The sequence below is a fragment of the Mastacembelus armatus genome, chromosome 20, assembly GCF_900324485.2.
Source record: "Mastacembelus armatus chromosome 20, fMasArm1.2, whole genome shotgun sequence".
NCBI lineage: Eukaryota > Metazoa > Chordata > Actinopteri > Synbranchiformes > Mastacembelidae > Mastacembelus > Mastacembelus armatus.
Genome location: NC_046652.1, coordinates 17575947 through 17598095, shown reverse-complemented (window position 1 = coordinate 17598095; position 22149 = coordinate 17575947). Strand labels below are relative to the sequence as shown.

Sequence of the window (22149 nt, the reverse complement as noted above, 5' to 3'; positions counted from 1 at the left end):
ATGTGTCCTCACAGACTTTCTGACTGTGGACTCTCAGAGACTCACTGTGAAGTCGTGGCCTCAGCTCTGAAGTCCAACCCCTCCCATCTGACAGAACTGGACCTGAGCTACAACAACCTGCAGGATCCAGCAGTGCAGCAGCTGTGTGGTGGACTGCAGAGTCCACACTGTAGACTGGAGACTCTGAGGTCAGTTGACTGACTGTTCCTATTGTAGATCTTAGATGTTGAATCCACAACTAAAGCTCCTGTGAATGTTGGTTGTTCCATTCAGTGTTTTCATTGTTCTTCTATTCTCAGCAGACTAAGAATGATTCCTTCAGTTTCACTTCATTTCACTGAGCTGTCTTCAATAATGTGTGTTCACTCATATTGAATAGTCATATTAATAATGATGTGTTTCTTTCTATAGAAGCTTTGAGGAACAGAGTGTCCCAAAAATGTCATCTGTCAGGAAGTTGTTCTGAATCCTTTGTGTTTCTAAACAAACTGTGGAAACAGTCCAAAGCTGAAACTGTTTCAACTGAAACTGTCCAGTGTTTGTCCAAGTTTGGATCCCAACAATATGTCAATATTGGACCAGACTAATATCTGACATCCTCCTGAGAGCCAGAAGGAAAAAGGTTGGAATATTTCCATTTTGGAATAGAAGTGAAGACTTTGGGACGTGAGAAACAAAGTCCTCTTTCTTTTTGGGGAAGAACACGTCCCTGTAGTGGACATTGGGTCTTGCTTTGTCCCAAAAACCACACAATAAGCATCAGTTTGCTGACGATAATGTTGGATTTTCTCTGCATTTCTATCTGATTTTTCTCACTTGATGAAACTCAGAGAAAACATATGACACAGTCAGTTGTCAACAACCTATGAATGGGATTCCAAAGCTTGTGTTTAGTGGCCAATGACACAGTGGGGATCAGTCCCAACACAAGGACATGATCTGGTCTGTGCACTGGGACTGGGCCATTAGAAAGCAGTTCTCAGCCTGTTGTCATTGCCAAGGCCTCAAATCCTGATGCTGTGTGAAGAAGCTTTGAGTAGTTTTTGTTCCTGAACTGAAGCCAGCAGCTTTTGGTCCTGACACTGTCCACCCAGTTTGTTCCCTGATCCAAATCTCATTGTGAAGAACAAATCCACAGTGTCTCTATAAAGTTGATCCCATAGAAATGAAAGCACATGTGGAGCACAGAGACACACAGATGAAATCATGTATCCAGGTGGTTGAGCTGTGTTTAGTGTCTGAGCTGCTGCTGCTGCTGCTGCTTTACCTCTGTGCTGTGCTGAGGCTGCAGCCAATAAAGCCAGAGAAGAAGATGCAGAGAGGGAAGAGACAGGAGACAGGAGAGCCTGGGGGAGCTTCCTTGGCTCAGATAGAATAAGGAGGAACAATTCAATGCATTGTTTTGCTGCACTTTGGAACTGGGTCAACAAACTTTAAGCAGGAAACTTTAAAGCTGCACCGTGACAGTATGAGCCATCAACTAGATTGATTCTGCTGTTGGCTGGAAAGCAGCTTCTCTTCCCATGTGCTGACAATAATATCATGATATAGTCAGACTATTATTACTATTATTCTGACTGTTCTCATATTATTCTTCTCATTATCATTCTACATTTCCCTTCAGGGATTAATCAAGTTGATCTCATCTCATTATTCTAATGAAAAGAAGAAGAATTGTCATCATCATCATCACCATCTTCATTGTCATCAACATCAGTGTCACATTGGATCTCCTTCTTTGCTTCTTTATTCAGGTTGAGGAGCTGCAGGTTGTCAGAGACCAGCTGTGGTTATCTGGTCTCAGCTCTGAAGTCCAACCCCTCCCATCTGAGACACCTGGACCTGAGAGAAAACGACCTGAAGGATCCAGATGTGCAGCAGCTGTGTGGTGATCTTATCCAGAGTCCAGACTGTAGCCTGCAGACTCTGAGGTCAGTAGAGGGATGGAGTCATGGTGTCCATGGTGCTTTCAGCAGGACTGGACTAAACCCAGCTTTATTTCTTAATTTCATTTATTTCAAATCCATTGAAACAGATAAATACAATCATGTTGTCCATCGTCCCCAGAAGCCAGATCTTGTCAATAGGGGCCCAGACAGCATGAACCTCATTCTAACCTAAAATATTGTGTAATATCCTAAAATTCCTCAAACACCCAAACATCATAAATGACAAATAACATCCAGACATATAGACACTGGCACCTGAAAAATAAACCATGACATTATAATGAAAATACCATAAGAACAACAAGTGATGCCACTTGACTTAGTTTTCAGATCAACAGGTATTCCTAAACAGTGTATGTTTGAAGCAACTTTCCCTTTAAGCTCTTTTTACAGCTGGACAGAGATGAAGATGCTTTAATGTTGTTTTCAAGCTTGTTCCAGATCTGTGGCCTCTACAGGTCACACTCAGACTTGGACATTGGACTTTGTGTTTCTTTCCCCTTAAGATGTATTTATTTCTAGGACTTTGTCCATGTGAAGGAGAAGTGATAAGATCACACAGTCCGACATTGAGTTCATAAACTACATTGTACTTCAAGCATTGTGGGAAAAGTTGGTCTCAGTAAGTTTCATCAGTTTATTGTCCTAAAACAGAAGGTCAGAGGGGGCATTTATCTTAGTCCATGATATGACACGTAAGACTTTCTGTAATTTAGATCATAGATAGGTCATTTCCAAGATCAGATCGCTTGGATATGTATCAGACCATATAACATTACAGTAGTTTAAGTGGGGCTCAAATGGAGATTTTTGCTCTTTATTGCTTTTGGTACCAGCCCACAAAGCAGGGAAAGATTCAAACAACAGACTAGTGGCTCCAAAATATCATCCATGATGGGTTTTATCAGTTTACTACAGATGGCGTCCAGGCCTTCTGGAGCTTTTCATGCTCATAATGATTTTAGAAACTAAAACTTTAACTTTGTTAAAATCATAATTAAAAGTATTTCCTGTATTTGCTGCATCACTGGTGTCAGGTAGCTCAGTGGTTTTATGATCCCAGCCAAGGACTTTATTGATGAGTGCAGTCTCAGTGCTGTGATGGGGCCTAGAACCTGACTGAAGATCATCAAAGCAGTTGTTTAGCAGGAGAAAGTCAGGAAGTTGTTGGTGAACAACTTTTTCAAGGACTTTGCCTAAAAACAGCAGGTTTGATATGGGCCAGTAGTTGTTCAGGACTGTGGCATCAGGACTGGTCTCCTTCAGGAGAGGCTTGATGACAGCAGGTTTCAAGGCCCTTGGAAATGTTCCAGACTGTAGTGAGGTATTAACTAACTAAGTGAGTTGTAGTAACAAACTGCTTAGTGCTGATTTCAGAAATCTAGAGGGTCAAACATGGAGGCAGCAGGTGGATGGACTCAGACTGGAGATGGTCTCTTCAACTGTTTTGTCATTGGCAGGTGTAAAATGTGCCAGTTCTACCAAGTGTCTCCTGGATGGCTGCAGAGTTGGGATCTGTGTTGGGCAGTTTATTGCAGGTTTAATCCCCTGAACCTTGTCATTAAGAATAAAGCCAACTCATTGATTTAGATGTTGACATTAGTTCTGATGACAATGGAGACCGAGGGTTTGTTCATCTACTCACTGTAGCAAACAGGACACGTGACTTGTTCCTGCTGTTGTTGATGAGTTCAGAAAAATACATTTCTCTCTTTCTACGTAGAGTTTCATTGAACACACACAACATCTGCTTCTAAATGTCATAATGAACCTGGAGCTTTGATTTAGTCGTTTCTTCCTGTTCCTGATCACTTTACCTTTAACAGGAACAGTCACATCCAGGACTTTTAGAACATTTGAAGTAATAATAAAGTGATAATAACTAAAGAGTCCAACTCTCTGAAGACGACTGAAAGCATCTCAGTAAAATCATCAATAACATCTTGACAACATTGGGCAGGTTTGGAAATGATGATGTCGAGAACAGAGGGAGATGATTTTAGCTCCATTTGAAAAGATCCATCCTCAAATGATGAAAACTCCCCAAATGACAGTGGGGAACCAAGTTATCCCTAAACAAGGCACAGACCTTTTTTGTTTTCTCCTGTTTCTGATAGAAATGTGAAATTAGGTGGTGTTTTCAATAAGAACTGCACTTCCTGTCCTGCTGTCTAACCAAGTTTCTGTTAGAAACATCAAATCAAGATTGTAAGAGGAGATAAAATTATTCATTAAAAATGATTAGTTACATAAAGATCTGGGGGGGGGGGGCAGACAGCCATCCAGACCCAGTCTGGTGCCTCAGGGACTGGGGGTGGTTTTCTGTTAGCCGTCTCACTCCACTCCTGCTCAGGTGTGGGCCCTTTCCCTTGAACAGGTTGCAGTTATCAATGAAGTGCACTCCTCTTATCTCACAGGCCTTGAACAGCCATGTGTTCAATACAAGCAGCCGACTGAATTTATTAATCCTCCTGTCGATGTTTGGGAGAGGTCCACTGACAAATGACTGGATTTTCAGTTTGTCAAGTTTCTCTAATAATTTAGAGAAGTCCTGTTTTAAAACCTCTGATTCTCCCTTTCTGGCGTCCACTGCACCCACATGCAGGATCAGCTGTGTGACTCCATGGTGTTTTGAGATGACCTGGGGGAGGAGAGCTGCTGTATCAGTAACCATGGCACTTGGGCCATTATTCTTTCTGACTGATGGGATATCAATAAAACCATGTTTGTCTTTGCAGATGTTGGTATCCCAGACAGAGACCAGGTTCTCCAGGATCCATCTGTCTGTCTATGAAGAATGACTGCTCCAAAGGAGACCCTCCAGTCTTCAGTCCTGAACCTGGACCCTCAGACACCAAGTAAGAGCCTGTTTCTACTGTGAACTGACTGTTCCATCAGTGTGTGAGTGTGACTTGGTGATTGGGCAAAGAGTGTAAAAACCACTTGAGTTGACCTGAGTGTAGAAAAGTCCTATAGAAGTATAAGACCATTCACCATTCAGGTGGTCTATGATCTTTCCAGGCCACTTCATAGCCCAGGTCAGCTGTTAGGACGATGTTGTTGAATGCTGAGCTGAAGTCCACAAACAGGATCCATGCATAGGTCCCTGAGCAGATGATGTAAGCAGGAAGCAAACTGCAATTATTTTTCAGTCAAAATCCTGATTTAGCCAAACACAGTTTTCAAATGACAAAGCTGTGATTTAAACTCTGATTAAAACATGATTTTAAACCACAGACTGGAAACAGTCCAGGGTCCCCAGGCCCTGCATACTGTGTCCTTCCTCATCCTCAGGCCTGTGGATCCTGCAGAGTAAATGAGTGAGTGGAACCAGAACGATCAACCAATAAGTTTGACTTTAGTGCTGCAGTTACAACACTAAGACTAGTGTCAGAGCCAAAGAGTAGGCTGCATCAGTCCTCTGGGCCTGTTTTGGTTTCAGAGCACAGGTTACACGACAGAAAGCTGTTGAACATGTCTGGGTAAGGCAGCAGAAATGTTAAAGAACGGCACATATTTCTTCCAGCATTAAAGAAAACTAGAGACAGTTGTCACCTGTACCTGACAATACAACAGTCTATGTCAATACAAAACTAAAACTCTCTTTGCTGCTGTCCTGGACTGGATCAACATGGCACATACACGCTACTGAATTAGAGCAGGACTCGAGAGGTTGATTCATGACAACTGGACTTCTAGTTTTTAGGTTGAAACATTTCACTACTCATCCAAGTGGCTTCATCAGTCTAAGAAAAACTGGACTGGAACCTGCAATCTATCTCTCAGGTTGGTTTCACTCCACCTCTACTCCCATAGGCTCACTAGGGGAGCTATTTAAACCATGTGAGAGTCATGAGTTGGTTTGACTTCACACCTGGTCTGAATAGACTCATTAAGTGAACAAAAGGAGTAAGCTCAGGTGAGGGTCATTAGGATCTAATGGTGGACTCATGTGATTCACTAACTGTTCCAGTGTGTGTCCTCCCTGGAAGACATTTGATGTGGTCCTTATCCTGCCTTGTTGAAAGTCCAATTAGGGTAGTCACACAACTCATACTGTAAGTGTGGGTCTAATGACTGTCACCTGATTTACATAGTCTCACCTAATGAGCATATTGGACTAGGGGTGGACTGAAACCAACCTGTGAGATATATTGTGAAAGTGACTTATATGGCCAACTATGGTGACCCATACTTGGAATTTGTGCTCTGCATTTAACCCACCCAAGTGCACACACACACAGCAGTGAACACACACTCACACCGGTGCCTTGCTCAAGGGTCTCACCTCAGTCGTGGTATTGAAGGTGGACAGGGCATTGGCTATTCACACTGTGCCACCGACAATTCCTGCCGGACCGACTTTCTAGCCATTAGGTCACGACTACCCCCCTGGTATGGAGGTTCCATACCAGCTTTGTCTTACACTGATGAAGTCACTTGGATGAGTAGTGAAACGTTTCGACCTAAAAACTAGAAGTCCAGTTGTCATGACTCAATCTATAGATAACTTCACCTGGACTGAGAATCTTCACAGACATTAAAGCTGAAGATGCAGTTTGTCCCTTTAATGCTTCAGTTGATTGACAACACACACACACATAATAATGAGACTAAGTTAAACTAAAGCAGTTGAGGAAAGAGAAACACATCTTTCCACATGTGGAGCAGCTCAGGCCTCTGGCTGTTCTAAATAGAGCTCAGCCTGTGTCTACAGTGGTAGTGACTGAAAACATCCTAGTCGTTCCCAGCGTTATGTTTGCAGTCCCCTGGTGCTGCTGTTGCATCAGGAATGCAGTGGTTGAAACCCTTCCAAAAAACTCCAACATGCTGTTCTCCTTCAGTTTCCTGCTGTTATTGTGCAGCTTTGCAGGGATTGATCCAGTTACAGACGTGATGTCATTGATGCACTTTGGAAAAGGAAGTTGGTTCTTTTTCATTGAGTTAGTAAAATGATTCCATCTCCTTTGTTCAGACTGAGGAGTCTCATTGTTTGATGACTTTATTTCTGCTGTCACATGGAAATGTTTCTGTCTTATCACTTTTTCTGTTTCTCACCACATTTCTCTTCTTCTCTCTTCTTTCTTTCCCTCAATGAACATCTCACTGGATCATCTTGATGTTGAGCTGCAAACCTTTGCAAACTGACAAACTCAGTGTTGAATGTTGATCAGATTCCAAACTTCATTATCAGCCAGTTCAACTGTGGAGGAAAATTGATTTAAAGCCAGCTGGGAGACAGCTGGGAGTTTCCAGCTTCTGTCCAGTCCAACAATAAGAAAGTTTCCTCACTCAACATGTCTCCACCTCAACTAATCCCAGTTTGCTTCATGTCCACAGGGACAGGACCAGGACTCAGGTCTCTGAGGAGCAGCGGCTGTCCAGCTGTGCTTTGTGTCAGGACATCCTGAAGGATCCAGTCTCTACCAGCTGTGGACACTGGTTCTGCAGACGGTGCATCACCTCATACTGGGACCAGTCTGGTTCACCAGGAGACTGTCCCTGTCCCCAGTGTGGAGAAAGACCCAGAACCAGTAGGACCCACTGACTGTTCTACATTTGAGTTGGTCTTCACAGTCAAGATTCTGTGTCACACAAATGTCTGTTTGATTGGACCCTTTTTCTTGTCTTCCAGCGGACTCTGGTCTGCAGGAGGTTTTAGATCAGCATAAGACCAGTCTGAGGACAAGATGTAAACGTGTGACTGAAGGACCTGATCCAACAGGAAATGGAACCATCCTCAGCAAGATCTACACTGAGCTCTACATCACAGAGGGACTGAGTGAAGAGGTTAATACCCAACATGAAGTCTGGCAGCTGGAGACCACTTCCAAGATGGAGACCCCGCATGACACTCCAATCAAGTTCCACAACATCTTTAAAGGCTCCCATGACCAGCAGAGACCTATCAGAGTGGTTCTGACCAACGGTGTCGCTGGTGTTGGAAAAACCTTCTCAGTGCAGAAGTTCAGTCTGGACTGGGCAGAGGGCTCAGAAAACCAAGAGGTCAGTCTGCTGGTCCTGCTTTCGTTCAGGGAGCTGAACCTGATCAAAGATGAGCAGATCAGTCTTCTCAGGCTGCTCCATGTTTTCCATCCAACATTACAGAAGGTCACAGCAGAGCAGCTGGCTGTCTGTAAAGTTCTGTTCATCTTTGACGGCCTGGATGAAAGCAGACTTTCACTGGATTTCAACAACAGGAAGGTGGTGTCTGATGTCACACAGGAGGCCTTGGTCAACCAGCTGCTGACAAACCTCATACAGGGGAATCTGCTTCCCTCGGCTCTGGTCTGGATAACTTCCCGACCCGCGGCGGCCAGTCAAATCCCTCCTACGCGTGTGGACAGGCTGACAGAAGTCCGAGGCTTCACTGACGCCCAGAAGGACGAGTACTTCAGGAGGAGGTCCAAGGATGAAGAGCTGTCCAGCAGAATCATCTCACACATCAAGGCATCCAGGAGCCTCCACATCATGTGTCAAATCCCAGTCTTCTGCTGGATCACTGCTACAGTTCTGGAGCACATGTTGACCACAAAGCAGGGAGGTGAGCTGCCCAAGACCCTGACTGACCTGTACTCACACTTCCTCCTGAATCCACGGCAGCTGACGGAGGCTGACGGGGAAGTTCTTCTGAAGCTGGGGAGGCTGGCGCTTGAACATCTGGAGGAAGGAAACATCATGTTCTACCAAGAAGACCTGGAGCAGTCTGGTCTGGATGTCCCAGAGGCCTTGGTGTACTCAGGAGTCTGTACAGAGATCTTCAAAAGAGAAAGTGTGATCTTCCAGAAATCAGTCTACTGCTTTGTTCATCTGAGCGTTCAGGAGTTTCTGGCTGCAGTCTACATGGTCCATTGTTACTACAACAGGAAGACACAGGTACTGAAGAAGTTCCTGGGGGGAAAGATGTACTCCCATATGGAATATAAAAATGGATACTTTCATGTGACGGTCATGTCCCTTGAAAGACAAAAAACATTGGATGACTTCCTCAAAATATTCATGGAGAAATCCCTGGACAGTAAAAGTGGCCATCTGGACCTATTTGTCCGCTTCCTTCATGGCGTCTGTCTGGAGTCCAACCAGAGCGTCTTAGGAGGCCTGCTGGGTCAGACAAAGACCAGTCCAGAAACCATCCAGAGAGCCATCAACAACCTGAAGGAGATGAACAGAGATGATATCTCTCCTGACAGAAGCATTAACGTCTTCCACTGTCTGATGGAGCTGAACGACCACTCAGTCCATCAGGAGATCCAAGAGTTCCTGATGTCAGGGAACAGATCAGAGAAAAGTCTCTCTGCGATCCAGTGCTCAGCTCTGGCCTACATGCTGCAGATGTCAGAGGAGGTTCTGGATGAGTTGGACCTGAACCAGTACAAGACATCATACCAGGGACGATGGAGACTGATTCCAGCTGTGAGGAACTGCAGAAAGTTTAAGTAAGTCCAGATGTGTCCAAGTGAAAAAAATCAATTTTTGTATATTTTCTAAAAGTATATTGAGTATACTTTTGAAATACTTTGAAATACTTGAAGTTGTGTTAAAATGAAACCAGTGAAGTTGCTGGAAGCTGCACTATAAATCTGCTTTAGTACATGAAAAACCTATTTTTCACATATTATTGGGTACTTTTGCTGCCCAAAATACTACACTACTGTTAAAATATACATGAAACATTTGAAGTTGACTTGTTGCAAATGTCAAAAATCTATAGTGACATTAAACTGACAGTGTATTACTAATAGACTTTGAGCCAAAGTAAATGTACTTGAAATATACTCGGAACTCATTTGAACTATGTATGAAATACAATAGAATGAGGTTTGAAATGTGAAAAAAGTATGCAAAGTATATTTTTCAAAGTATTTGAGTATTTGTTGTGAAAATGAGCCACTGACTTTGTGTTAAATTGCAACCAAGTTGAACATATTGCATTAAAAGACACAATGATATTGGATTGATATTCCTAGTAAATATAAGTCCACTATAAGCATCATTGTGTGTTTAATAAATACACCAACAATGCCCTCTGAATGGATTCTCCAAACACTGAGTCTGAAATGTAGATACTTTACTTAGATTCCAATCCAATGATGTTGGACTAAAAGCACTAAAAGCCCAGTGCACTTTGAAGATGTTCTAAAAGGATTGAAAATAATCTGAACTCCTACACAAAGTCCAAAACCTGTCAGTCCAACAAATATTGATTTGAACTCTAACACTATTAAATCCAGCCATTTAAGGGCTTTGGAACAAAACAAGTCATTCAAGGTAACAACAATAACAATAAACAGGAACAACAGTTTGTGTTTTCTATTAGTGAGGTCAAAGTATTATTTGGCTGCACCACTATGGGACTAACATGGATTTTAGTGGTCTTCAGGATTCTGCATAGTTCTCCGAAGAATTCTGGCCAAACATCCAAAATACATGAAGTAAACATGTAGTATGAAAGAGTATTTTGAAGTGAAACTTTGTCCACAGGAATTAGACCACTTCCAAGAGTCCACTTTACCACAGTCAGGAACACATACATTGTGTACTTTAAATAAGTCTACTGAAATAGAGCTCAAGTTAAATGGAGGCATAGTATTATATTTGGAAGAGAATGAGACAATTTGAAGTAAAAACACAAACCATGAACAGACTTTTGGAAAATATCACTAAATATACTTCAAAATCTGTTGAAAGTAAAGTGCACTTTGAAGAAATCTGCTAAATGACTAATGAAGTAATGAGATCATTTCAATATACTTTGCAAACATTTACTTTGAATCTGCTTTTTTTGTCTCAGTAACTCTTTGACTAATCTTGTACTTTGGAGACTCACCAAAAATGTACTTTTACTACGTTTCAACACAAGCACAAATACACTTGGTAAAATGTGTGAACACACTTTATCTGCTAAAAGTAGAATTGAAGTCTGAAACAATAGATTGATTTTTCACTTGGGTGATCATCACCATAATGTTCCTCTTGTTTATTGTGAGAATGACAGCAGCTGGATTTTGTCCCAGATGTTCTTGAGCTGTTCCAAATGGTGTCAGTCCAAAAGCTGCAGATGTTCCTGTTGTTTTTTTCTCTCTGTCCAGTGAATGAACACAGTTCTTCTTTTTCTTTCCAATGGTTTTTCCATGGGACACATTTTTCTTCTGTTTCTCTTCACACACTGATGTTTTTCTGCCACATGTGAACAAATGTCCAACATTGGAATAAACAGGGACAGGCCTGTTGTGGAAGTTCCAAAGGAACTGAGTTTTCTCTGCTTCCTGTCCAAGATGAAAGCAGAACAAAGATGAAGCGTGTGCAGTGTGACAGAGAGTGAGAAGAATTCTTATTTCATGTCCAACCCACTGAGAGAAGATCAGCTGAACCACTGATGTGAAGACACAACAGGACATGTCCCTGTTTGACATCAAGTGATTCAACTCAATATATTGTCTCTGTCATAATAACAGCTTTTCTAATATATGTGTCCTCACAGACTTTCTGACTGTGGACTCTCAGAGACTCACTGTGAAGTCGTGGCCTCAGCTCTGAAGTCCAACCCCTCCCATCTGACAGAACTGGACCTGAGCTGGAACAAGAACCTGCAGGATCCAGCAGTGCAGCAGCTGTGTGGTGGACTGCAGAGTCCACACTGTAGACTGGAGACTCTAAGGTCAGTTGACTGACTGTTCCTATTGTAGATCTTAGATGTTGAATCCACAACTAAAGCTCCTGTGAATGTTGGTTGTTCCATTCAGTGTTTTCATTGTTCTTCTATTCTCAGCAGACTAAGAATGATTCCTTCAGTTTCACTTCATTTCACTGAGCTGTCTTCAATAATGTGTGTTCACTCATATTGAATAGTCATATTAATAATGATGTGTTTCTTTCTATAGAAGCTTTGAAGAACAGAGTGTCCCAAAAATGTCATCTGTCAGGAAGTTGTTCTGAATCCTTTGTGTTTCTAAACAAACTGTGGAAACAGTCCAAAGCTGAAACTGTTTCAACTGAAACTGTCCAGTGTTTGTCCAAGTTTGGATCCCAACAATATGTCAATATTGGACCAGACTAATATCTGACATCCTCCTGAGAGCCAGAAGGAAAAAGGTTGGAATATTTCCATTTTGGAATAGAAGTGAAGACTTTGGGACGTGAGAAACAAAGTCCTCTTTCTTTTTGGGGAAAAACACGTCCCTGTAGTGGACATTGGGTCTTGCTTTGTCCCAAAAACCACACAATAAGCATCAGTTTGCTGACGATAATGTTGGATTTTCTCTGCATTTCTATCTGATTTTTCTCACTTGATGAAACTCAGAGAAAACATATGACACAGTCAGTTGTCAACAATCTATGAATGGGATTCCAAAGCTTGTGTTTAGTGGCCAATGACACAGTGGGGATCAGTCCCAACACAAGGACATGATCTGGTCTGTGCATTGGGACTGGGCCATTAGAAAGCAGTTCTCAGCCTGTTGTCATTGCCAAGGCCTCAAATCCTGATGCTGCGTGAAGAAGCTTTGAGTAGTTTTTGTTCCTGAACTGAAGCCAGCAGCTTTTGGTCCTGACACTGTCCACCCAGTTTGTTCCCTGATCCAAATCTCATTGTGAAGAACAAATCCACAGTGTCTCTATAAAGTTGATCCCATAGAAATGAAAGCACATGTGGAGCACAGAGACACACAGATGAAATCATGTATCCAGGTGGTTGAGCTGTGTTTAGTGTCTGAGCTGCTGCTGCTGCTGCTGCTTTACCTCTGTGCTGTGCTGAGGCTGCAGCCAATAAAGCCAGAGAAGAAGATGCAGAGAGGGAAGAGACAGGAGACAGGAGAGCCTGGGGGAGCTTCCTTGGCTCAGATAGAATAAGGAGGAACAATTCAATGCATTGTTTTGCTGCACTTTGGAACTGGGTCAAAAAACTTTAAGCAGGAAACTTTAAAGCTGCACAGTGACAGTATGAGCCATCAACTAGATTGATTCTGCTGTTGGCTGGAAAGCAGCTTCTCTTCCCATGTGCTGACAATAATATCATGATATAGTCAGACTATTATTACTATTATTCTGACTGTTCTCATATTATTCTTCTCATTATTATCATTCTACATTTCCCTTCAGGGATTAATCAAGTTGATCTCATCTCATTATTCTAATGAAAAGAAGAAGAATTGTCATCATCATCATCACCATCCTCATTGTCATCAACATCAGTGTCACATTGGATCTCCTTCTTTGCTTCTTTATTCAGGTTGGAGAACTGCAGGTTGTCAAAGACCAGCTGTGGTTATCTGGTCTCAGCTCTGAAGTCCAACCTCTCCCATCTGAGACACTTGGACCTGAGTCGGAACAATCTGCAGTATCCAGATGTGCAGCAGCTGTGTGGTGGACTGCAGAGCCCAGACTGTAGACTGGAGACTCTGAGGTCAGACCCCATGTTTAGGTTGTGTGCTGAGATGAATGTGATGTGAAAGTTGTGCTGACACTAAACTGCAGACATGAGGCTGATATTAGACTGATCCACACTGAGGATCTTCATGGGAAAGGCTGTTTTCCCTCTCAGAGAAATGTGGCTGCACAACCTGAGTTTGTATAGATGGAGCCACAGGTGGAGCTGGCAGAGTTTCAGAGCTGAAGTCACTCTGTCTTTATTGAAGCAGCAGCATGTTGGCATTCATATTAATGACAGCTCTTTGACCCTTTTTGGATGGGACTGCTTTGAACCTGCATCCTGTTGGCTTCAGCTGTTTGGAGTTTCCACTTTCTAAACTTCTACTTTCTAAACCTTCTTCAGCTCTGAACACATTCTGAAACATTCAACACTTTCAAGAGGAACTTTGTTTTCTAACGTCACATCTTTGCTTCTTTATTCAGGTTGAGGAGCTGCAGTTTGTCAGAGACCAGCTGTGGTTATCTGGTCTCAGCTCTGAAGTCCAACCCCTCCCATCTGAGACATCTGGACCTGGGCTGGAACAACCTCTATGATCCAGGAGTGCAGCAGCTGTGTGGTGGACTGCAGAGTCCAGACTGTAGACTGGAGACTCTGAGGTCAGTTCAATGACTGTTTGTTCCTATTGTAGATCTTTAGTGTTGAATTATTGTTTGAACTCAGTGTTTGCACAGACATAACTTCTATTGAAGTTGATTTTCTTTTCCTGTCTTTGGATTTTTCTGAGGCTAAATTCAGTCTTTAGTCCCAAATGACTGAGTCTCACAGAAAGGTGGTCTCATTGTGTCTAAAGAGTCACATGTGTCAGCAGAAAATCCTCTGAACTAATATTTGTTGGAAATGGATCCAGTTTCTTTGATACAGTAGAAATATTTCTTTGTTTTTCTTTGATTCTTTGTTCAGGTTGGAGGGCTGCAGTTTGTCAAAGACCAGCTGTGGTTATCTGGTCTCAGCTCTGAAGTCCAACCCCTCCCATCTGAGACATCTGGACCTGGGCTGGAACAACCTCTATGATCCAGGAGTGCGGCAGCTGTGTGGTGGACTGCAGAGTCCAGACTGTAGACTGGAGACTCTGGTGTCAGTTCACTGACTGTTTGTTCCTATTGTAGATCTTTAGTGTTGAATTATTGTTTGAACTCAGTGTTTGCACAGACATAACTTCTATTGAAGTTGATTTTCTTTTCCTGTCCTTGGATTTTTCTGAGGCTAAATTCAGTCTTTAGTCCCAAATGACTGAGTCTCACAGAAAGTTTGTCTCATTGTGTCTAAAGAGTCACATGTGACAGCAGAAAATCCTCTTAACTAATATTTGTTGGAAATGGATAGTTTCTTTGATGCAGTAGAAATATTTCTTTGATCATTGATATTGATGGTTGAGAACACACACAGAGAGGTGTTTTTCCATCACTTCAGAGGACATTCCATTGATTTCCTGTGTTGTATTTATAATATTGTGTTGTTCTATTCATTGTTCATGTTTGTTCAATAAGAAAACAGGAAGTTGGTCTTTGCTTCTTTATTCAGGTTGAGTCGCTGCAGGTTGTCAAAGACCAGCTGTGGTTATCTGGCCTCAGCTCTGAAGTCCAACCCCTCCCATCTGAGAGAACTGGACCTGAGTCTACAACAACCTGCAGGATCCAGGAGTGCAGCAGCTGTGTGGTGGACTGCAGAGTCCAGACTGTAGACTGGAGACTCTGAGGTCAGACCCCATGTTTAGGTTGTGTGCTGAGATGAATGTGATGTGAAAGTTGTGCTGACACTAAACTGCAGACATGCGGCTGATATTAGACTGATCCACACTGAGGATCTTCATGGGAAAGGCTGTTTTCCCTCTCAGAGAAATGTGGCTGCACAACATGAGTTTGTATAGATGGAGCCACAGGTGGAGCTGGCAGAGTTTCAGAGCTGAAGTCACTCCGTCTTTATTGAAGCAGCAGCATGTTGGCATTCATATTAATGACAGCTCTTTGTCCCTTTTTGGATGGGACTGCTTTGAACCTGCATCCTGTTGGTTTCAGCTGTTTGGAGTTTCCACTTTCTAAACTTCTACTTTCTAAACCTTCTTCAGCTCTGAACACATTCTGAAACATTCAACACTTTCAAGCAGGAACTTTGGTTTCTAACATCACATCTTTGCTTCTTTATTCAGCTTGGAGAAGTGCTGGTTGACAAAAACCAGCTGTGGTTATCTGGCCTCAGCTCTGAAGTCCGACCCCTCCCATCTGAGACATCTGGACCTGGGCTGGAACAACCTGCAGGATCCAGGAGTGCAGCAGCTGTGTGATCTTGTCCAGAGTCCAGACTGTAGCCTGCAGACTCTGAGGTCAGTAGAGGGCTGGAGTCAGTCCATGGTGCTTTCAGCAGGATTGGACTAAACCCAGTCAGTATCAAAGCAAAGATCCAGGAATTTCCTGTAAAGCTCCAACCTTCTCAGTGAAGCTGTGAGAGGAGAACAGGGACAGGCTTCAGGGTTGGACAGAAAGACAGAGAGAGAGACAACAGTCAGCCAATCAGATCAGCCAGAAGCTTGTTGTGATCATGTGTTTGAGTTGATGTGAAGACGACTGTTGCTGATGAAGTGAGTCTCTGTGACCTCTGGTTTCTGACTTCTGTTCTCTCTGCTTCTGTCTGCAGGTGGAAGGGAATGTCTTTATAAAGCTGGACCTGGACCTGAGTCTGGACCTTGATCTACATCAAAACCTGGACTCTGGTCTCTTCCAGTTGTTGCTCACTTGTATTAACTGTATCAGCTGGTTATTGGTTATTAACCAGTTTTTTCTACAGGACAAAAACAGAGAAACAGTCAGCAAAAGTCTTCAAAGTGCATTTGCTGTCATGAAGGAAGTACAAAGTGTGAAACCAGGTTGATTTTAGAAGGTTTCCATCTGTCCAGTTATTAAAGCAGCAGTCAAAATGACTGACAAGCTGACATGTGAGGAGGATGAGGGGGGACAGAAGGAAAAGGCCCAGTCTCAGAGGCTCCCTTATCCCTCTGATCTAAAACAGGCTTAGATCAGACCCCTGGGCTTCTTCAGCAGGTTTTTCAAACCCTGTTTAATTCTGCTCCTCATTGTCCAGTTTAATATAAAGCCACTTTGTTTGAATCCAGCACAGTCCAATACTCCTGAAGGTTTTTATAGGACGTCACTGTCATTGATCAGTTTCTTCAGCTCACATTATAAATGTGTCTCAGTCATTATATGTTTTCTACTTGATTTTTTCAGCTTCAGCAAATAACCTACTTTCTATCTGCTGTGCACAGAGGACTGAACCTGGAGTTTCTGATCAACACACCTTTGGTTACTGCATCACATCTTCATCCTTCTCTTCTTCTACCTCTCACCCACTTCTTCTTCTGTGGTGGTGGTGGTGAGACTGTTTTGTTCTGAAAGTGTTTTCTCTTTGTAAATAAACAATTTTTCAATACAAAATCCACGTGTTTTTCAGTGAGGGTTTCATTTTGAAATTACATTCTGTATTTTTGTTTGTTTTAGTGCCAAAGTGTGTTAGTGTTTGTTTGAATGTTGTTTTTTTTTCATTCATAGTAAAAACAACCAACCTGCATGTGTGAAGAGGATGGATGATCTTCCTCTATCATTATAAATCTGATAACAATGAATGTGATTTTCTTCCAGCCTTAGAACTTTTTAATCTGAAAGGATAACTGGCACCGCAACAGGAAATGACCTGTAGATTAGCCTGAGCCAATCACCCAGCCAGGAGCCCTGCCCAGTGGGCGTGTCCGTCAATCACAGCATTTGAACTCTGAGCGCCAGGTGCTCAGGTGTTCTCTGTGTGCTCAGGTGTTCACCGAGTCCACCGTAGAAACCTCCAGGCTTTAATGTCATCAAGACATGCGAGCAAACGTGCAATTGAAAAACCCTCCTTTTGTTTCAATGGAAAATAAACCTGGGTATCATCTGCATAACAATGGAACGATTGTTGTCTGTTGTCTCCCATGTTGTCTGAAGATGAAACCCAGAGGAAGCAAGTAGAGGGGAAAAAAGCAAAGGCCCCAAAACTGAACCCTGGGGAACCCCAGAGGACAGAGGAGCAGAGGAGGATTCAAAGCCGGCAAGACCCACAGAGAAAGTTCTAGCTGCCAGGAAAGATCTAAAGCACTCCAATGCAAGACCACAGATACCCACAACATCATGCAGGCGAGAAATCAAAATGTGGTGGTCAACTGTGTCAAAAGCAGCAGATAAATCAAGAAGAATAAGAACCACAAAATCGCCAGTATCAGAACAAGTGAAAATATCATTAAAAACCTTAATTAAAGCTGACTCAGTGCTGTGGCGTGGTTTAAAACCGGATTGAAAGATCTCTGGGATCTCATGCTCATCCAAAAACACTTTCAATTGAGCATACACAACTTTTTCTAAAACCTTTGAAAAAAAAAAAAACGGTAGTCTAGAAATAGGTCTATAGTTATCCAGCACAGATGGATCAAGACTAGGTTTGTTTATAAGCGGTTGCACTATGTTTGAAATTGGAAGGAACCACACCAGACGATAGACTACTTTTAATAATGTTAAGGACCAATTTGCCTATACAGGGAAAAACGTCTTTTAAAAAAAACAAAGCTTGAGCAAACGTCTTTGCCGGACGTCTCGTCATTATTATTAAATTAGGATGATTTATGACTGGTTTGTATGGAGCACAATTCAATACTTAAATGACTATTTAACTGGACACAGAAATTTCATTAACTTCTGACCTCATGAGTACCAGTTGTATTGCATCATTGCAGTTGGAGGAAGCCAACTGCTGAAGTACTGCTTCCTCTTACAAGACTATTTTTAGCCTGTATGGTGGGGCATTTTTATTGCTGTCCATGTACTGTATACAGTATGTATCTGAATTTTACACTGTGTATTCTTTCTGTTACCAACACCTATCTTTTTTTCTGTCTCGTCTCTCAGTTAAAGGATAGTCTGGAAAATATGTTACATTCTGTAACCAACTAAGCAACAGATTAAAGAAGATGACAATTTTCTGATGAATCTTAATTTCTGTGAATGAAATTTTAAAATTGTTACTCCACCAATCTTTTACAAATTCCCAATGATATGCACGCATCAGTAGATTTATATCTGCTTCATCCTCAAGTTCCACAGTTTTTGATTATAATCTAGTGCCCCCCAGTGGATGTAAATGTGAATTTCATCAATAAGAAGAAGGCACTCAGTGTGCAGGGATTAAGGGCTCCATGATACCTGGGCCATGCAAGTGGACAGGCTTTAACTAGCAGGGGTCCTGGGGCAGACCCTCCCCTCTCCTCTGCCATCACAGAAAGCCCATGGGCAGAAGCATTAATACTGCTGAAAGCACAGCAGCCAGGGAATACAAGTCAAATTGACATTCAAGCACAACACAAAAACTCCTGTACAAAAGTTACACACTGTCTAACTTTACAAGACTCTACATAAAATTTAACAACATGCTACAGCAAGGAAAAGGAACTGGTTTGAGTCAGGAAGGTCAAAGTGCACAGGGTTAATCTGTTGAGCAGAATTACTGACAGGAGTGAATACGGGCAGTGATCTTAACCAGTCTGGCTTCTGTCACAGGCAGATTATAATGTTCAAGGATAAGTGGGTGAAATGAGAAACTACCCAGAGTCTGGACTGAAGCAGGAGGTTCTAGAGCAGAGGGATAAATAAAAGGACTAAGTTACTGACCAGGGATAAGCAGGATGTTGGACTGAAACAAGCAGATTCTAAAGCTCAGGGGGGAAGCAGCTGTGTAATAAGCAGGAACAGCTGGAGAGACTGGGCTGAAGAAGGCAACCATCTGGAGTGCAGGAGAAACCAGGTGAGCTAAATTATTAGCCAGGAGTCAGAAGACCTGAGAAGAAGTTGGGAGATGCATGTTTTGAAATGCTGGTAACTGGAACACTTGGGGTGAGAGTGAGACTCTAGACAGACTAGGTCATAGAGACAGAATATCCCTAAAGCTTAGGGAATCACAGGTTGAGATATGCAACAGTCTGGCACTGAGTAAAGAGTGACCGTGGTTAATACATCTGGACTGAGGGAGATAAGTGAACGTGATAATGAGTAAAACCATGCTGCTGACAATGTCAATAAAGTCTTGGTGAGGATATTAATACTATACTTTCCTAATTCTGACTAAAATTATACCTCAGTATGACCACTAGGTGATAGCAAAGTCTCACAGTTGTGTAACTATTAGCAGTTTCCAACGTTAGGGTTCATAAATGGCAGCGTAAGAACAAAACTGTCATAAATACCATATTCTTAAATCATTTACATGAGTTCTTATAGTATTTACTGGAAACAGTTGGTGATGTAGGTTAACCACAAAGAAAATTAGAGTTAATACAGAGCAAGTAAGAAGCTAATGAGGACAAAAATATAGTTGGTCATAGGATTCATTGCAAATGATCCTCCTTCTTTCCCTCAAAACATGAATCACTGCCTTTCTTGCCAAAAACAACAGATCATCTCGTCCTGCTTTCTTTTTCTTCTCTGCTCAAACCATCTGTGGAAAATCAAGGTACTTGCCATTTGGAGGAGTGACATGCTAGGTCTCTGTACTGCATGTTGCATATACTTTTTATTTTTGTCACACTATAACACTGATGCTGGGTGACAAGCCAGACTTGTTGTTGATGTTCCAGTTCATTCCAGTGTCCCTGGATGGGGCTGTGGTCACCCCACACTGGAAAAGTAATTTCTTCATGATTCAAACACGTAGAGGACAGTGAGAACATGCCCAAACTTTCAGCATTGGTTTTCGTAAGACTATGTCCAGGTGGACCTTATTGTACCATTTGGAGAGCCACAAATGGCACAAGGTAACCAAATGACTTTATGGATGTTTAGACCTGTAGAACACCATATTTTTTTATACAAATCAACAAAACTAGATGAACTAGCTACTCATGACTGACTGTTTACCAGCTGCTCTGGGCAGATCTGAACAGTAGAAACACATAGAAAAACAGCTACACTGACTGGGAACACATGTAAATAAACCTGCATACTTGTAGGTACATAGTTGTCCAATAGTCTTGAGGTCTGAGTGAATATTTCAGAGAACAGAGGTGGATTTACCATCAACAGAAAACCAGGAGCACAGAGAGAAGCCGTTAGCTACATTAGCATTAGCGTTAGCAGTTCCTTTACATAAATAATATCAAAGAAAAAAACCAACCATGCTGACATAAATAAAAATATAGAGATTCAGGTATTCACCGATCTAATTCAGCCTCTAATCCTCCTTCAGAACAGCCTTATTCTGCCACAAGCCGACGCTAGAGTCGTTAGCCTGGACAGTAACTGTTAGCTGGACAGTGTCTATTGATTGTGCTGAGTCATCGTCACAGACGTCAATCAACACGTCCCATATAGCGCTGTGACGTTTCTTTGAGTGACGTCATGCCGTTTGCAAGTGAAACGTGACCTCCGTCTCCTGTACGCTGCGTCCTCTGCGCTCCCTGTGTGTCACCAGTGTTGCCAGGGCAACGGTCCTGTCAGAACGCGGGCAATTTAAATCTGCGCCCCTTAGCAACGTCTACAATGCGTCAAGTCGTTGGAAACGTTTTTTCATTGGCTACAACATATGTCAATCAACATTAGGAAACTACGATTGGCTGTTTTTACTGTCATTAGACGTTGTTCTACCCCCTGGGTGGGTTTTGCCTGTGACTCCTGACTCTCATTGGTTTTCGTACTAACTGACTGTTTAGAACCTGACTGCCATAGTTTGGTTGTGGGTTTATTTTTGTTCACAGGAGTTTGCAGATTGTAAATATATAGTCTGTTTGTCAGTTTGTGGTAAATAAACTGTGAAAACAACCGGAGAACAAACGGAATTAAAACTTTTTAATGCGGACTGAAAAGTGAAGAACATGGTTTTATGGATTTTACATCTTTTGGACTTAAAAACTTGGATGTAGTTTGTTCCCTGGATTCTTTGGAAAAAACTGATATGTAACACTTGGCGTTTCGTCCATGTGCGGATCTGTGCACATCACCAAAGGTAAGAATTACCATCTTGATGCGTTTCTTACGGTGGCCGACAAGGGCAAACGCGCTGCAAAACAAAAACGCTGCAAAAGAGAAACGCTGCAAAACAGAAACGCTGCAAAAGAGAAACGCTGCAAAACAGAAACGCTGCAAAAGAGAAACGCTGCAAAAGAGAAACGCTGCAAAACAGAAACGCTGCAAAACAGAAACGCTGCAAAACAGAAACGCTGCAAAACAAAAACGCTGCAAAAGAGAAACGCTGCAAAACAAAAACACTGCAAAAGAGAAACGCTGCAAAAGAGAAACGCTGCAAAACAAAAACGCTGCAAAAGAGAAACGCTGCAAAAGAGAAACGCTGCAAAAGAGAAACGCTGCAAAACAAAAACGCTGCAAAACAGAAACGCTGCAAAAGAGAAACGCTGCAAAACAGAAACGCTGCAAAACAGAAACGCTGCAAAACAAAAACGCTGCAAAAGAGAAATGCTGCAAAACAAAAACGCTGCAAAACAGAAACGCTGCAAAAGAGAAACACTGCAAAACAGAAACGCTGCAAAACAGAAACGCTGCAAAAGAGAAACACTGCAAAACAGAAACGCTGCAAAAGAGAGAACACAACGGAAGTGCGCCAGGCCGATAGGGGGACCCCGAACTGAGGGGTGCAATGAACAAAGAACTTTTACAGAGGCGAGAGAGACACATGTAGTGACATAAGTCACGTCTCATTTTGGAGGCTGCGTAATGACGCAGGTTATAGTGTTGAATTGCAAAAGAATTGAAT

At 42.4% G+C, this 22149-nt stretch overlaps 1 protein-coding gene across 1 annotated transcript; it reads left to right on the top strand.

Annotated features, from left to right (window-relative positions):
- Nucleotides 1-1833: 1833 nt before the first annotated feature.
- Nucleotides 1834-14526, top strand: LOC113121991 (protein NLRC3-like; the record flags this gene model as incomplete). Its single annotated transcript, XM_026292878.1, has 8 exons — nucleotides 1834-1931; nucleotides 4688-4807; nucleotides 7290-7483; nucleotides 7585-9385; nucleotides 11431-11607; nucleotides 13177-13350; nucleotides 13800-13973; nucleotides 14278-14526. Coding segments are annotated over 8 exons (2925 nt in total), but the record flags the coding sequence as incomplete, so codon positions are not given.
- Nucleotides 14527-22149: the final 7623 nt, after the last annotated feature.